General features: G+C 56.5%; 3 protein-coding genes across 4 annotated transcripts; 1 reads left to right on the top strand and 2 right to left on the bottom strand.

Annotated features, from left to right (window-relative positions):
- Positions 1-1,458: 1,458 nt before the first annotated feature.
- Positions 1,459-5,486, bottom strand: GALK1 (galactokinase 1). The gene is made up of 8 exons (XM_065852355.2): positions 5,145-5,486; positions 4,206-4,395; positions 3,766-3,885; positions 3,512-3,647; positions 2,924-3,105; positions 2,571-2,721; positions 2,265-2,427; positions 1,459-1,647 (listed from the first exon to the last, which is right to left on the bottom strand). Exons 1-8 carry the CDS (start codon positions 5,307-5,309, stop codon positions 1,576-1,578), a joined length of 1,179 nt encoding a protein of 392 aa, XP_065708427.1. The 5' UTR covers positions 5,310-5,486; the 3' UTR covers positions 1,459-1,575.
- Positions 5,487-5,983: 497 nt separating this feature from the next.
- LOC136109569 (uncharacterized) lies at positions 5,984-12,547 on the top strand. 2 transcript variants are annotated; one of them, XM_071816328.1, is made up of 16 exons: positions 5,984-6,101; positions 6,464-6,571; positions 6,656-6,728; positions 6,902-7,037; positions 7,123-7,168; positions 8,070-8,128; positions 8,235-8,270; positions 9,300-9,352; positions 9,620-9,752; positions 9,841-10,031; positions 10,240-10,285; positions 10,386-10,451; positions 10,945-11,004; positions 11,168-11,250; positions 11,420-11,514; positions 12,265-12,547. In XM_071816328.1, the coding sequence occupies exons 1-16, from the start codon at positions 6,065-6,067 to the stop codon at positions 12,297-12,299; spliced, it is 1,257 nt and encodes a 418-aa protein (XP_071672429.1). In that variant the 5' UTR covers positions 5,984-6,064; the 3' UTR covers positions 12,300-12,547. The 2 variants fall into 2 exon arrangements, with proteins under 2 accessions (XP_071672429.1, XP_065708426.1); XM_065852354.2 differs by having other exon boundaries at positions 6,881-7,037.
- An 803-nt stretch (positions 12,548-13,350) lies between these two features.
- H3-3B (H3.3 histone B) lies at positions 13,351-15,151 on the bottom strand. The gene is made up of 4 exons (XM_065852332.2): positions 14,995-15,151; positions 14,388-14,529; positions 14,151-14,304; positions 13,351-14,054 (listed from the first exon to the last, which is right to left on the bottom strand). The coding sequence occupies exons 2-4, from the start codon at positions 14,513-14,515 to the stop codon at positions 13,926-13,928; spliced, it is 411 nt and encodes a 136-aa protein (XP_065708404.1). The 5' UTR covers positions 14,516-14,529; positions 14,995-15,151; the 3' UTR covers positions 13,351-13,925.
- Positions 15,152-16,377: the final 1,226 nt, after the last annotated feature.

Raw genomic sequence — 16,377 nt, 5'->3', positions numbered from 1 at the left:
GGTGCCTGGGATTTTCAACAAGACTTGATGTGCAGAGCGTGAGATTTTTGGGCACGTCTTTTAAAAAAGATCTTTTGCACAGCAGCAACATCCAGAAAGGGACCTGCAACGTCTCAGTAAACACAAGGGAAGAGCAAGGCTGGGAGCAGCGGTCTCGCTCCTCATCCTGCGCCAGTCTCTCCTTCCGCCCTTGGCTTTAGCTGATCTGGGATGGTGCTGGGTGCAGCGCTGAGCTGAGACCTTGCTGGGCCTCGTTTCCTGGCTCTGGGCATGATGCCTGATGTCTGGCTGCCTTCTGCCAAGGAGAACGATTGGGCTGAACAGCACGTTTCCCTGTCGTGCTTCAGCTGCGCGGAGCAGGCGCGGAGCCTGCCGAAAGCAGGGATCCTGCTCAAAGCAGCAGCTGCCACCGTTCTGGGTCAGAGCTTCCAACCAAAACCGCAGCTGCCTGGTCTCCCCGGCAGCATCACCTGCCTGATTTGATCTGACGTTGTACCTTGGCTTGTCTTTTTATTTCGGAATGAGGGGAAGACTTCCCAGCACTGACACGACTAAGAGCTCCCTTTCCTCTCCAGGCTGAGTGGGATGGGTTGTATGTGTTTGAACCAAAGACGCATGAGGATGAGTAAAGCCCACCGGAGTCCCCACAACTGCAGATGGAGCTAGATCAGTTTTGAAGTTGGGTCAAGAACTATTTCATCGATCCTGTGGTTTTACTGTGCCTTCAGGAAGCGCTTATTTTTCCTGAGCAAGCACCAGGGGCGCTAGCCTGCCTCCCCGTTGCCCTCTCACCTTTGTGGCTGGGGTTTCCTCTCCAGCTGACATATCTCCCGCTGCACAAGGACTCTGGGATACCTTTCCCTGTGCTTTGTGGTCCAGGGTAAAACACTGAATACAGCCTCAAAAGGCAGGCACACTTCCACGCTTTTTAACCAAAGACTATGCTGTTATCTGAGCGAAGACTACAGCCCGTCAGCTGTGGCTCTCCAGGGCATCGCACCATCCCCAAACGCAAGAGGCTGCACACCTAACCCTGTCTTGCACTACAACAGCGTCACTTCTTAACTTCCGTCTGCTCATCAGGGCTGGTGGTGTTTCAGCCTTTCCAAGGTGGATCCAGCAGCCTGCTCCAACAGCAGGTCTTTGATCAGATGGCTTCTTATTGCACTCAATAAATGTTTTCTCTACAGCCTGTCTCTTTCTTGTTTTTTTTAAGAAATAAAAAAATCCCCCAAATACCCTTCATCTGCAGCAGATGAAGGACATGTGCCAGAAGCAGATACCCAAGCAGGCTTCTGTCTGCTGCTCCTCCACCACCATCCCCTCCTGTGCCTGCAGCTCCAGAGGTACTACTGGACCCCGCATCCCTGGTAACGGCTCATTACACCAGTGCAAACTGGAGTTAAACCAGTCTCCTCTGAGGAAAGCTCCTCAGTGACTTTGGCATCAGAGCTTGGCTCAGGTGGGCACAGAATGACTGTGCAACTGCTCAGTGTTTATTAGGCGAACGATGCAGTAAATTGATTCCCTTGTGAGGCGAGGAAGGCAGCCGTCTCTCGGAGGGAGGTCGCTCCTCTACAGGGGCAGCACCTTCGCCCCTTCGGAGGGTTTGGTGAGGTAGAAGGTGGCTGTGCGGCTGTATTTCTCCTAGGAGACAAGAAGAGCGGTGAGTGCTGGTGCTGGGGGATGCTTTTGGCCTGGTGCAGGCAAGACCTGCCAGAGCTGGGGGGAGAAAAGTCCTGCTGGTCAGCCCAGCTGTGCGTCTGGCCCAGCTGCTTCTTGAGGTGTTTTTGGGGACAGCGTGCTGTCCTGGCCCATGAGGTTCTGCCTCTTTCACTGCCCCTGTCTCCTGACACCCCATTTTCTGTTGTTTTCAGCTATCGATGCAGGCTGAGCTGCTGATTTAGAGAATATTGATGACGACATGAAGATCTTACCTGAGCTGTAACTGCTGGTGCTGAGCTCGGCATTGCCTAAGCTCAGCCTGGATTACTGTTGCCTAGACAGATTTAGAATTCCTGAAGCTGACCTGGCACCTTTTTGCTCACTTTCTAAACGTAGTAAAGTCCTTGGGCAGTGCTCTGTGACCAGCATGGTGCTGAACTGCCTGCAACAGACTTGGGGCTCTCCCTGCGTGGTGCTGGATGGGCTACACCAACCCCAAGTTCCTCAGGAGAGCAGCTTCAAGAGCATCCCCAGGCCATGCCCCTGAGTGTTTCCTTGGGATCTTGAAGTTAATCTCCAAGTACTTTTTTGCCATGTACCTGGATGTGGCGCTGGGCCTCCTCTGCAGCCTCAGCCTTCAGCAATGTCACCGTGCAGCCTCCAAAGCCTCCCCCGGTCATCCTGCTGCCATAAACCCCCTTGACCTCCAGTGCTGCTGCTACCAGCTCATCCAGCTCCGGGCAGCTCACTTCATAGTCATCCCTGGAGAGAGGAGACCCATGGTCAGACCTATCCTGCACCCAGGCCACAGCCCCTGCACCACAAATGACTAAAAGACACATCTCAGTGCACCCATTGCTGTAGCAAACTGCAGCCAGCCCTGCCCAGGGGTGGTTCATCCTCACCTGAGGGAGTTGTGACTCTCCACCATCAGCTTCCCAAATGTCTTGTAGTCCCTGTTCTTCAGTGCTTGCGCTGCCTGCTCTGTCCGCGCTATCTCGCTGATGACGTGCCTGGCCCGTCGGTACACCTCCTCGCCCAGCCGGCTCTTGGCCGCTGCACAGATACACCCATCCTTGCAGCAAAGCTGCTCAAGCATGGCTGCATCCTGCAACCCTTTATCCCCACTTGTGGCATTCTCCTGTCCCTGTGCATGCATCCACCCATCCACCCCAGGGGCTGCCCTGCAGTCTCAGCCCATGCCATGGGGCACTGAGCTCCTGCTACCCCAAGGAGCAACCTGAGCCACGGTCCCCACCTTCCAGCTCAGCCATGGTGGCATCTCGCAGGCTCTCCTTGCCGAGCGCCGCCGCTGCCTCCTCGCACTGCCGCCGGCGCGTGGGGTACTCGCTGCCCGTCAGTGTGTGCCGCACATTGGAGTTGGTGATGAGAACGGCCAAGCTGGCATCGGTCAGTGGGACAAGGACGGTCTCCATGGACCTGCAGCAAGAGTGCAGCGTGGGCTTGTGTGCCCAACCCCTCTGCCCGCCCCGGCCTCCGGCCATCCCGGAGGCCACGTGGCAAGCAGCTCCTGCCTCTGCAGAGGCAAAGTCCATGTGGTTTAGCATTTTGTTTGAGCATTCCACTCCCCATTATTAGCTCCATAATGGACCCTAATAACTTTGTGGGAAAGACAGCCCAGGCAAATAGCAGAAAGTATGCAGGAGGAGTCAAGACACTGGAATTAAAATGCGGGGAGTCCCAGCTCTGCGATGAGATTTTGGGCTGGGTTCAGGGCTTAACCCCTTCCTGCATTCCTGCATTTATTTCCTGGCCACAGGAACAGCTGTCCCCGCTTGCCCGGGGAGATGGACAGAGCTCAGCAGGCTCAGCACTTGGCCCTGACCTGCAGTCAATAAGCAGCGCGTGGCCTTCCTTGCCCATCACGGATATGAACTGGTCCATGATCCCACAGGGCATGTCGGCAAACGTGTGCTCCGCTTTCTGGCACAGCAGTGCCTTGGCTACCAAATCACCGTCATCTGTGCCAGAGCAGAGAGATGCAGGTTAGCTCTGGGACCTTGGCCCCTTGCCCTCGAGCAGGGGGAGACCCACCCAGGAATGGAGCTGCCGGGGGCCAGGACCGGCTACTGCCTTTACCGGGACAGAGCTGCTGGAGGAAGGTATAAGTGGCCACCTCCAGAGCGGCCGAGCTGGAGAGGCCCCCACCCAGGGGGATGTCACTGGCTATCACAGCGCTGAATCCCGGCATGGGACCACCTGCAGGAACAAAAGGGTGGAGGGGGGGAACATGAGCCATTGCATGGCTGGGGGCTGCTGTGTCCCACAGCTCACGGGTAACCAGCTCCCAAGAGAGCAGAGCCCCTTGTGATAACCCATTTTAAAACACAGAATGACCCACCGCACCCCACCAAAAAAACCCACAGGGGTCTGTGGAGCTGAAAGCTGGAGCCTGGCTCCGGCAGCAGCTGCAGGATTGCATCGGTACTGGAAGAGCCCCTGGAGCACACGGAACGCCAAGCACTGAGCACCATCCCCGTGTGAGGGGGGCTCTAACCCCCCAGCAGACTGAGCTTTACCCTTGTAGTGCTGGATGACGCCCTTGACATAGTTGGCCCAGCGCGGCTGCCCCGGGCTCAGGGGGCTGCTTTGGCTGGGAGCCGGGAACTGCACCCTGCGGGGCTCATCCGCGTCCGCCGAGGTGGTGATGATGGAGATGGTCCTGTCCTTCGTGCGGGATCCCACCAGCACCGTCCCCAGCTGCAGGGCCTGGGGGGGTAAGAAGTGGGCTCAGACCCTGTGGCACATCCCTGCTGGTGGCAGGGGACAGCCGTGGCTGCTTCAACCCACAGCTGGCAGCACCCAATACGTGTTACCCTTACCTATGTCCACACAGAGCCACTACTCCCCCTAGCTTGTCACAGCGTTAAGCTTTCTGGCTATTTAATGTCACACACAGTCAGTCTTAGCACAGAAATGTTGTGACCGGCCACCCCAGCTCAGTGCTGGGGTGATGGCTGCTGGGCTCCTGAGGAGTGGGAAGCTGCTGTGAAAGGCCTTAGAAAGTTATCATGTCTGCAGGGAAATTCAGCTGACCTGCTCCCACGCTCCTCTCCCTCAAAATAATAAGCTGTAGGATTTGATTTAGGACTGAGTGGGGGCTTTCCTACAGAGCCAAAGGAGGGCAGGAAGCCCCAGCTGCTTCGAACCACCTCTGCCACCGAAACATCGCTCTCCAGGCATGGAAAATTATTTGACAGAGCTGCAGAAAAGCAGCTTCAGCCCTCCAAGAGGGAGTCGGGGAGGGGGAATCACTTCCTCCCTACAGTGATTTAGGAGCCAGACTGTGGGGTGCTGCCCCGATGCTCCGGGTCCCACTCCGGTGGTCCCGGGCGCAGCGGGGGGATCCCGAAGGAACATGCAGAGGGAGATGGCAGCCGGGAACCCCCGGAGATTGCAGGAGGGACCCGGAAGGGTGACCAGCGAGGGATCCCGGGACGGCGGAGCACGGCCCTTACCATGGGCAGCACGAAGCCGCAGTTGTAGTCGGTGTGCTCGCCGATGAGGTTAACCCTGCCGGGGGCCCACGCCGCCAGCACCGGCGCTTCCCCGAAAGCCGCTTCGTGCTCCCGGCGGGCGGCCGCCAGTAGCCGGGCCGACCCGAGCTCCGCCGCCTCCGCCATGGCTGCTCCGCTCCGCTCCGCTCCGCCGCCGGGCCCGCACTGCCCCGTTACCCCGTTACCCCGTTGCCCCGGCGGCCGGGTTCGAACCCGTGCGTCAAAGGGACCCCGGCGGCGCTGGGTGTCCCTGCCCCGTGACGCAGCCCCTTCCACGCGCCGTGCGCGCTCCCGGTCGCGGCCTCGGGTGCGCTGTTGGTGCGCGTGCAGCCCTATAGGCAGCGTGAGAGTCCCGCCTTATACATAGTCCTGTGTGTACCTATGGCGGGGCCAGGACCTGATACTTTTTATACATATACCTATATCCGTATCCCCATACCTGCGTTGTCCTTATATATGGAGATATATTTATATATATATATGCACCAGTGTCTCTGCTATATGTGCATTTTATGCCAATATATATGTCAATGCATGTATTTTACAGATACGTGCAAATATCTGCATTACACCTATATATGCCAGTGCCTGTCTGTGCTATTACAGCTGTACAAGTACACACACACATATGTATGTATATGCCGATCTGCCATGTGGAGGGGTGTATATATACATATGTTTGTGGCCATATGGCGATAGCGGTCGGTCCGTGCCCGCGGCAGAGGCGGGTGGGTGTGAGCCAGAGGGCTCCTCCCGCGGGGCGGCCGGGCTGCTCCGCTCCCGGGGCGGGGTCGGTTCACGTTCCCGGTTCCCGTTCCCGTTCCCGTTCCCGTCCGACGCAGCCGCCGCCGTGGGACCCCCCAGGCCGGCGAGACGAGCCCATGGCCCGGAAGGAGCCGCTGCTGAGCGCCCTTAAAGGTGAGCGTGTCCCCCCCCGGGCCGGTACGCGCTTCCTCCCGCAGCCCTCGCCTGGAGACCCAGCACCCCGCTGCACCGGTTTGGCCGGACCGACGGGGCCGGGGGGCGGGCTGGGGCTCCACGGGCCAGGGGCCGGCGTGACCGGGTGTTTGCACCAGTGCTGCTGCACCTGCTCTGGACTTCGAGGCAGTTTCCCAGAGTTTGTGCCCGGTGCAGCCGCGGTGGGTCCAATCCTGCCGGGGTGTCGGGCACCTCCCGCAGCGCCTGAGACCCACCCTGGGGCTGTGCACAGAGCTGTTCCCATGGGTGTCCTCCCACCAGTGGGGGCACCCATGGATGCTGATGCATCCCTCCCACCGCAGGTGGGGTGCTGCGGCTGCGGGAGGGTGGGGGGCCCTGCACGGATGCCTCGCCACACCTCACATCCCTCTGCCAGCTGCTGGAGAGCATCCTGCGCAAGGGGCTCCGACGTGAGTGGCTCTTAATTGCCAGGCAGGGGGTGGCAGTGTCCCAGAGCCTGTGACGAGGGGGTTTGTGCTCCCTTTCTCCCACAGAACCATCCTGGGGCTTCAGGAGACGGGATTACTGGCACTGGCTGGAGCAGCTTCCCACAGAGGACAGTAGCAGGTGAGGGGCTGTAAGCCAGGCTGGGGATGAAAAACTGAGCCATGGTGGCATCCGTTGTGATGTGCTCATCGTGAAGATTGTGGGTGTGGAGAAGATGCTCCCCCATGCCACCAAGGTTTCAGCCCTGAGCTGCTTCTCCTCTCCACAAACAGGCCGACCCCTCTCTCCATCAGCATCCAGAAAGCCGGCAGGTGTGAGAAGGTCCAGACGGCGCAGGGCCGCGGGCGGTACTTTCTGCGCTTGGCCCTGCAAGGGAAGGTGCTGGCGGCGGCCGTGCAGCAGCTGGCACAGGCACCCCGGCTCCTGGAGGTGCGGCACACGGCGGGGGAGATGCTACCAGTGGGCAATGGGCAATGAAATGGTAGCATAATTATGGTGTTTGTCTGTGTTTCAGTTTTATGATCCGGTGACCTCCATCCTTGGCAATGAAGACCTCCTGGGTAAGAAAGTGGCACTCCAAGGTGGGATGTAACCTGCCCCGGGGTGGCTGTCGCAGGTGTTATTGCACTGTGCTGCTGCTGCGGGTCGGGGGGGATTGTCTGCTGTGATTTTTTTTTTAAGCTAAGCTTAGTGGTAAAAAAATCTAAATATGCTGCTGCAGTGATGGAAAAAGAGGTGTAAATATTTAAACACTGTTTGAGTCCATCTAAGGTTGGTTTTTGTGTAACGGGATAGGAAAATTGCTTCTGAAATGTCTTCCATGATGTTTCTTTGTACCAAGGATGCTGGTTTAAGTGGACCCAGCAGTCCAGGCTCAAGGGGAGCCCTTGGCAGCTGAGCCCAGCCTCCCAACCAACACCAGGGGTCACAGGGAGGGTTTGGGTGCAGTAAATGACTGCATTACCCTGACAGACTGCACCACTCCATCCACAGCTGTGCTCCTTGTGAGAGCCAGGCCAGGTGAAAGCCTTTAATCTTCTGATTATGATAAATAACCCCTTGTTAAACCTGTGCCGGATGGCTTATATAAATCACCTGTGCTGCTGGTACATGAGCAGATTTGAGTCAGTGCAATTGCAAGGCTTTGTGCAGGGGAGCCTGGGCACCTTTGCTTTGCATTTAAGGGGAGAAAGGGAGAGAAAGGTGCTCATTAGCATTGTTTGCTGTGTGCCTTTGTCTGAATTTAGGGAAATGGGGTGTTGAACTGCAGTGCTTCTCTCCCCATGGTGGCAGTGAGAGCCCAGGACAAACCTGGACTGGGATGCTCTCAGGGCCTCCCTCCCTAGGGCTCATTAGTTGCACCAAAAATACCTTCATTCGGACCTCTGCCATGTCCCCGTGAGGCTGTGGTTGCTGGGAACCTGGTGGTGACACTGCCTCTCTGTCCCCATCCCTCTGCAGAGCCTTTCCTCTCACTGTTGCTGGTGGTGACAGAGATGGATTTCTCTCTGGACCTGCAGGTACGGTGACAAATCACGGGGGTGGTGGCTGGCACATGGCTGCCAGTGCGGGCCTCCAGCCCCTTTCTCACTGGGACTGATGGTGCTGACACTCCTTTGTTTGCAGAATTGCAGTTTCTTGGACGAAAGCTGGCTGCTGCCGGTAAGAGCTCATCTCTCCCTATCCTTTGGCCACTTGGCTTTTGCTGAAAAATGAAATGAGGAAGATAAGGAATGATTTGGTGGGGAGGGATTGCCGTGTAACTCTGCCCAGCTGTGGACGGGGTGGATTGGCTCGGGGTCACCAGCATGAGCGGAGCCACTTCTGCTACTGAGGTCGGATCCTGCTGAGTGCCTGCACTGTCACCAGGAGCAGATCCCAGCATTCCTGGGATTAAAGCCAAGCAAGAGTAGTACCCAGGCTGAAAATCCTGATGTAAATGCAGTTTTCTGATGCTCCCCTCCGTGATTTCTCACAAAACAAAAAAAATCCCCATTTCCCTGGGCTGACATGGATTATGTGTCTGGTTTCGCTCTTGGCTTTGCTTGGTGAAATACTGATGCCTTTATGAAGAACAGTAAAGGATGCCTTGATGTCTTTTAAAAATGAAGAGCATCCCTCTGCCTTTTTAACCCAAAAGAATCCCCCAAAAAAGCTCAAGGCGGCTTTGGGGCCGGTTACGGCGTGCCGAACTGCGGCACTGCTGCGGAAGCTGGGATCCCGCTGGCTTTTGGGCATTTCTAGCAGTAAGTGCTCCCGGCTGAACTGGCTGCGTTTTGGGTCCCTGGCTAATGTGATGTGACAGTAAGTGCTGCTGCAAATGGCAGTGGCTCTGGGCAGGGGCAGCACGGCTCCCCTGGCTGTGTCGGGGGGTGAGGGAGGAGGGCTCATCACCCAGTTCAGGGTTCACCTGCTGCTTTGCCATCCCACCTGTCTGGCAGGTTTGTCTCTCCAGGGTCTGGGCACAGCTGAATCCCAGGAGAGGACAGGGCTGAGCAGCCACTGATGGTCCCAGCTCAGGCTGGGGCACCAGGGACCAGCCTCTGCCTGTCTCCCAAAGCCCTGGTTTGGCATCAGTGCCAGAAATAACCCAGGGGGAGGAGTCCCCACCTTACCCCTCTGTTCTGGTCACATTCTTTGAGTGTCCCACAGCCATTGGCAGGGCCACTGTCACCAGCCACTCTCTTCCAGGTGTGCATCACTTACGAGACGGTCCCATGCCGAGTGCTAGGAATGGTGCTCAGGTAGGATCCTCCTTTCTGCTCTCTAGTGGGATCTGGACACCATGGCAGCCAAACCTCCCTAAAAAGGGGAGACAAAGATCTTTTTGAGAACATTGGGACTGTCTCGGTTGCTTTTTTCTCCATCAACTCAGGCTTGCTGGTATCTGCTGTCCATGGGGGACTTTTCCCTGCCTCCCTGTATCAGTGGAATATCACTGATGGTATGAAAGAGCTTGGGGAGCTGGGCTGGGTCCCTGGGGCTGAGCCAGAGCTCTGCTGCACCCCCAGATATGTGGATGGCCGGGTCTTTGTCACCGAGGTGCTCCCTGAGAGCCAGGCGGAGGTGGATGAGGTGGTGCTGGCTGGTGACATCCTCGATGAGATCAATGGCTGCTCGCTGAGAAATGCCTACAATGGGCAGGTGGGTGGGCACAGAGGGTTGGTGTGTCCCCCCCATCTTCCGCTCTCTTGCCCCCATCTTCCCCTCTGCTTCCCAACCCTTTCTCCAGGCTGGGGCAGTGCTGCAGAAGCTGAAGGGACAACCGCTCAGCCTCCGCCTGCTGCGGTGGTGGTGGCACGACGGGAGGGTATATGAGCCGCTGCTGCCCTACCTGAAGGTCCTGAAGGAGAAGGAGCCCCAATTCCAGCTCCAGTGCAGCCCCCGGTGTGAGGGGCAGACACGGAGGCTGCAGGGGGGCAGGTAGGGCTGTGGGGAGGCCCCAGGCTGGGGTCCCAGGGTTGGGGCAGCCCTGTGCCCACACTGCCCCAGTCTCTGCTCCAGCCTGTGGGGCCAAATCTGTCCCTGTGGCCTGGGGGTTGTGGGGGCTGTGGGCATCTTCCTCTGCAAAGAGCAGCAGGAGGATGCATGGGGTCCTTGCTCTGCTGTCCCTGAGCCCTCTTCTTCCCAGGCTGCTCTACAACCTGCAGTACCTGGGCCAGACCCGCGTTGGGAAGGTGAGGCGATGGGACAGAGACGTGCCTGGGGATAAATTTTCTCTCTTGGGTTTCTTTTTGCATGCCAGTGGGTTATTCCTTCCTTTCTGCTGTGTTTCAGTATGGTGGCAAAGAGGTGCTGGAGCAGGCCATCCCTGCTGTGCTGGAGAGGCACCTGGCAGCACAGGTGAGTGATGGGGCTGAGGGCATCCCAGGAAGGTTTTGATAAGAAAACAGGGAAATATGGCCTTTGCCCAGGGATAGTTTTTACATGCCAGCTCCAGGTTTGCTTTGCCTGGCTGAGTATTTGACACCCTGCAGCCCTGTGGGGTTTTTTTTCTCATTAGAAGAAGCTCTGCAGCCAGGGTGGGAAAGTGCATTGAGGAAAATAATACAAACACTTGCAGGAAAGCACCTGGAAAACTGTGGGGATGCTGAGCCTGGTTCCAGTGGTGCTTTAGGGCTCAGGTTGCTGTTGCTTGAGCCTTTGGGGTGGTTTGTTTAGGAAAAGATTTATGTGCAGTGGCACTGGGTGGTAGGAAAAAAGGGCAGCACAGGGAACTCCTTTAAAAAGCTGTGCTTGACTGTGCTTTATCGCCTCTGCTTTGAATAATCTTGCTCTTGTAAGTCTTATTAAAAAAGGAGCTCAGGGGCTTCTTGGCCCTCCATCCCCCCTTCAGGAGGTTTTATGTGATGTGAGGGAAGCAGAAGTCCTTGTACGGGAGAAGACTTCTTCCAAGGTAAATGAGCAACGTCCAAGGTCCTGGTGACTCCTGAGGCTGCAGTTCTCACAGCATGGGGACCCCAACTTGGGGGGGTCGTGGTGCCATTTTAAACCAAGAACTGGGACAACAGGGACTGACTGCAGCCCCTGGTGCCACCTCCCTCCTGTCCCCTGCACAGCTCCTGTGCCGCCACCCCTACCCCACTATCTCCTGCGTGGGACGCTGCCTGGACCGCAGCCACATATTTGCCTTCTGCGTGGCGTAAGTGCTGCCCGTGGGCCCTGGGAGGGGGGTATCGAGGGATACGGGTCTTAGAAAATAAATAAGCAACATCCAGAGCAGCCGCGGGGTCTCTGGTGTGGTTACAAGCCAGGGCTGGGCGTTCGGAGCCGCTCGCTCTGCCGGCTGATGTACGCGTTTCCATTTTTAGCGCTTCCCCCGAGAGCCCTGATGGGAGCGCGTTTGACTGTCTGGTGTTTGCAGCGAGTTCTGAGCAAGAATGCGAGGAAATCATCAGGAGAATTGGTAAGGGAAGGGTCTGTGTCTTCAGATATCAGAGTGAGATTGTGGAATACCAACAATTACAATTCTGGTCCACCCCTTGCTTGAGGTTACTGAGGTGAACAGATACTTTCTGGTGGGTTTGGGTTTATGTTGTGTGCTTTGTGCTTTATTATTTTTTTTTTTTAAAGAACTGCAAGAGAATTAGTTTATTTTAAGAAACAGCTTCTAGGCATACCCAGATGGTTCATTGTTTCCACTAAGCACTTGGAGGAAATGTTGTTTTTGAGGGATGTTATTTTAAAACATACTTTTCCTGCAGGAGCCCAGGCTGCTACTGCAGTTGAGCACCAAACCCAAGCATTCATAAATCTCATCACTTGGAATTCTTATTTTTAACCTGTGTGGTGCTTCTGAAATTACACAGCTCCTGGGTCACCAAGGGCCCTTCAGCTTCTCATGGGGACATCCCTGCCAGATGTCCCCTCAACAGGCCCTGCCCCAGAGGACAGACTGGCCCAGGTGATCTACCCAAGATCTCCAAAGTTTGAGATCATGCTTTAGACCTTTAGAGCAACTATGTTTACAATTTAGATGCAAGGAATTCTTTTTCCTTACAGGTTTAGCAGTGAGCAAAACACTTATGTAAAATCTAATTTAATCAGATTTAGAGCATGTTTTTAGCAGCTCTGGAGCAGATGTGATCGTGGTATTAACCGGGGGGGCTGTAGGAAGCTGCTAAGAGCACAGGGTGAGGAGTGCCTGTTTCTCCAGCTGCAGGATTTAAGCACACAGAGTGGTTTGTGTGACAAGGGACAGCCCTGGCTCCAGAACGATGCAGACCACGGCTCCTGGGAGCTGCAGTGGGTTTCAAGCTTTCAGGCTTTTGTGGAAGTGCTGTAAATGCACTCACTCTCTGAACAATGGTGCAGCAGGGCAGTGTTGACTCACCTCCTGCTCTCTGGTGTAAACCATCACTGGTCTTACTGAAATGCCACTTCGGCCACAGCACTTTGGATTGCATTGAAATAAATCCAGATAAGCTGGCTGAACCACTTCCCTGTGCTACTCTTCTGTGCCAACTCCAGCCTTACTAGTGCAGCCTGTTAGGAGCTGAGGAGAGCTGGCCTCACAACTTAATTTACATGTTAATTACCTGTTTCAGATGTAGTCAGAGCAGCTTTCCTCTAGCAGAACCTGACAACCTAGGGCTGTTCCCAGAAGCACTGCTGGGAAAACCAGACCTGTCTCTGCAGAGCCCAAAGAGCTTTTCTGAGTGAAGGTTTGTGTATAATCCTGTTTCATCAGAAGAGCTTAGATGGGAAATGAGAATCCATTCCGGTTTGCTTCGCAGGCTGTACACTCTCCAGCTGTATAATTAGCTTTTTTGCTTGCAACCCATCCTGTACTGCTGTTAACTGCAACTTGGATTGCAGAGAAACTGGGGGGGACCAGAGCCACACACACTCCACCCCTCAGCCCTGAGACATGGCTTGAGGAACAAGCTGGCAGTTTTGCTTTGCACAGACCCATCACGCCACAAAAATGAGCTTCCCCTCTATCTACTTTAAAAAAAAAAGTTTAGTTCTAGAGTTGTGCCAGAGCAGCTGACACTGGTAAGCTCAGCTTTACTAAAAAAACCAAAAAACAACAAACCCAAAAGACAGTTTCCCAGTCTGGGGTCTGGCAGTTGGGCTCCACTCTGCCTTCACTGGCCAGAAACCACAACTCCAGCTGTAGAAAACCTCCAAGTTTCTCAATCCTGTTGACAAAAATAAGTTGCCACAGCAGCAGTCCGGCCTGACAGGAGGATGAAGCTTCTGCCAGCTCATACAAACCAAATGACAAACACTCCTCACATGTGAATGTAAAACATTTAATTTAAAAATGTTGACACTACAATATATAAAATAGCTATTATAAATGCACATAGTGTATTCTATAGCTGCCAGGTTTACGTTTTTAGGAAACTGTAAGTTACACTGTGGTTAAGACTTGTAGTTTTCACCCTCTGAAAAAAGTCCACATTTGATCACAGTGATGTATGGTCAGACTAACAGCCCCAATTGTTAAACACTTGGATCAAGTCATAACCAGTTTTATTGCAAAAGGACCCTGTACACATTTATATCAATTCTAGTACCTTACAAGTTTAGCTACCCAACAAGTCATTAACATACAGAAACATGCATGAGAAGCAAGAAAGATCACCCATCCCCTTCTGCATATTAGCAACTTGTCACTCCTGAGCAACAAGGCTCACATCACTGAGGTTTATGTGAACAGTCACTTTTAGCATTCATCCTGAGTGAAAGATGGAATGACTTAAGTACAAATGCAACATATTATAAACAATTTCTTACAAAAAAAGTCACAAATTAAAACCAAAGTATTTTACAGAATTTACTACAAAACACCATAAAAACAGCCTTCACTTAAGCTCGCTCTCCCCGTATCCTGCGAGCCAACTGGATATCTTTGGGCATGATGGTGACTCTCTTGGCATGGATGGCGCACAGGTTTGTATCTTCAAACAGACCCACCAGATATGCTTCGCTGGCCTCCTGTTTCAAGAGCACAAGAAGAAATGCTGTTAGAAACCCCCAGCGAAGCAACGTCAGAGCCACACACACCAAGGCCCAGCAGGCCAGCAGCAATACCTGCAGCGCACCAATGGCCGCACTCTGGAACCTCAAGTCTGTTTTGAAATCCTGGGCGATTTCCCTGACCAGCCGCTGGAAGGGCAGCTTGCGGATCAGCAGCTCCGTGGACTTCTGGTAGCGACGGATCTCACGGAGGGCGACGGTGCCCGGCCTGCGTGGAGCGGGAAGGAGGGAGTGGGTGAGCCAGGGCGGGGGCTGCGGCAGCGCCGGGCCGGGCAGGGCCGGCGGCCTTACCTGTAGCGATGAGGCTTCTTGACGCCGCCGGTAGAGGGGGCGCTTTTCCGGGCCGCCTTGGTCGCCAGCTGCTTGCGCGGAGCCTTCCCCCCGGTGGACTTGCGGGCGGTCTGCTTTGTACGGGCCATTTCTCTTCACTTCCCTACGGACACAACCACGCGTGACACGGGGCCCAGCTCCCGCGGCAGCACGACCCCACAGGCCCGGCGGCATCGCGTGTCATCCTCCCCCCCCCGCCTTCCACGTCCAAGCCCCGAAAGCGGCAGATGTCGGCGAGCTGCCCCCTCCCCCGCCGCTGAGGCGGGCAAGCGGCCAGAGGCCTCCCCCGGGAGGGGGAGGAGGAGTCACGGTTCCCCTCCACCCCCGCTTCGCGTCGCGGCCCGGCCGCTCCCCTCCCCGAGGGAAGCGGACTGAGTCACGCCGCCTCCTTCTTCTTCCTGGGCCGCCCCGGAGAAGTGGGGGGGGTGGGGGGGGTAGGAACTGGCCGTGACTCAGGGCACGTAGGCAAGGCCCGGCCTGCCCACCAGGCTCCAGGACGAACGAAGGCCGACAACAGCCGCCACGCACCGCCGCCCAGCACGGCACGCCCCCGCCGCCCGGCACTCACCGCTCGGAGAAGAAGAAAGCACCGGTGCCGGTAGCACTGCGCACCGAAGCCTGCGCTGCTGCCGCCACTACCCACTCCGCAGCCAACCACCCGCTCACTGCGCCCTCCCCGCCGCGGGGACCCGCCTTTTACACTGGGGGCGGTACACGGCGCGATGATCTCACAATGCCTGGAAGCAGCGCGCCGTACCATTCGCCGGGACCTCCGCCGGCGCCGTGGCGTCACGACACACAAAGGCCGTGCTCCGGTTCCTCGGCGCTGATTGGTCGCACGCCCGACCGCTGATTGGTTGTTAAAGTAGGCGTCCGATTGGCTACAGTGAGCCGAGAAGGAGCCAATCGACGGCGGGCGGGAGCTCTGCGCGCTGATTGGACGAAACGGGGCACGGTTTGGATCCTACCCTTTGTTGCAAAGCTCCACAATGGGAAGTCAATAGGAGCGGGGCGAGCGGCGGCGAGGCGCGGCGGGGTGGCGGGCTCCCCCGGGCACCCCCCGCCCGGCCCCGGCGGCCCCCGCCGCCTCCCGGCCCGCCCCCCTCACCCCCGTTAGATAGCGCCTTTCCTGGCGTGTGCTGCGGAGGCGCCTGGCAGGGGGGCTGCGAGTGGTGAGGGCCGGGCCAGGCCGCGGGGGCCGCCCGGGGGGGCGGCGGGTTCCCCCCCCGCCTCCGCCTCCCCCGGGAGCCGCAGCGCACAGGCCGTGGGGAGCGGCGCGCAGGCCGCGGGAGCCTCCGCTTTGATGGTGCTTCGTGCGGGGCCCGCGTCCCCCCCTTTCCCCCGCCGCGTTCGCGAGTGTCAGCGGGGACGAGCGAAGCCCTCGGCAGGGAAAGGGGCTCTGGCGGCACCTCAGGCGTCTTTTGCCCGGTTTTATCATCGCAGCAGCCCTGGGACGCTTGTCACAGGGCTGGGGTTTGGACTGGGCAGCTCTGCCAGTGTGTGACCCCCCCCACAAAAGTCGGGAGGAGGCTGACCCTTGGCCCTGGGAAGGCCACCACGGGCCGCAGGATCACGCAGGGGCTGGGGCTGCACCCCTCTGTGCCTCCATTCCCCAAATCCCACTGGCTTTGTAGGTCACCTTACAACTCCCCAAACTAAAGCAAATTGCAAAGTTTCATTGCAAGTAGAAAGCCAGAATCCATGTTCCTTGTTGGTAGCATCTAGGAGGACAGGGAACAAGATTTTCTTTTTTGAGGAGGTTACTGCCTTAAGAATTACACATTGCTATATGTTACTATTTAATTGCATTTGTAGCGACTGCTGGCAGCAGGGACGGGTCCCTGCCCCCGTGACAAGGTACCTCAATCAGGAAAAACAGGTCCCAAACACCCCGCAGTTGTAGCGCACAGAATACGTAGTGAACACAAGCACTTGCTCAACCGCTGCTCCC

Source organism: Patagioenas fasciata, chromosome 18 (assembly GCF_037038585.1).
Source record: "Patagioenas fasciata isolate bPatFas1 chromosome 18, bPatFas1.hap1, whole genome shotgun sequence".
NCBI lineage: Eukaryota > Metazoa > Chordata > Aves > Columbiformes > Columbidae > Patagioenas > Patagioenas fasciata.
This window is presented reverse-complemented; position numbering and strand designations above follow the sequence as displayed.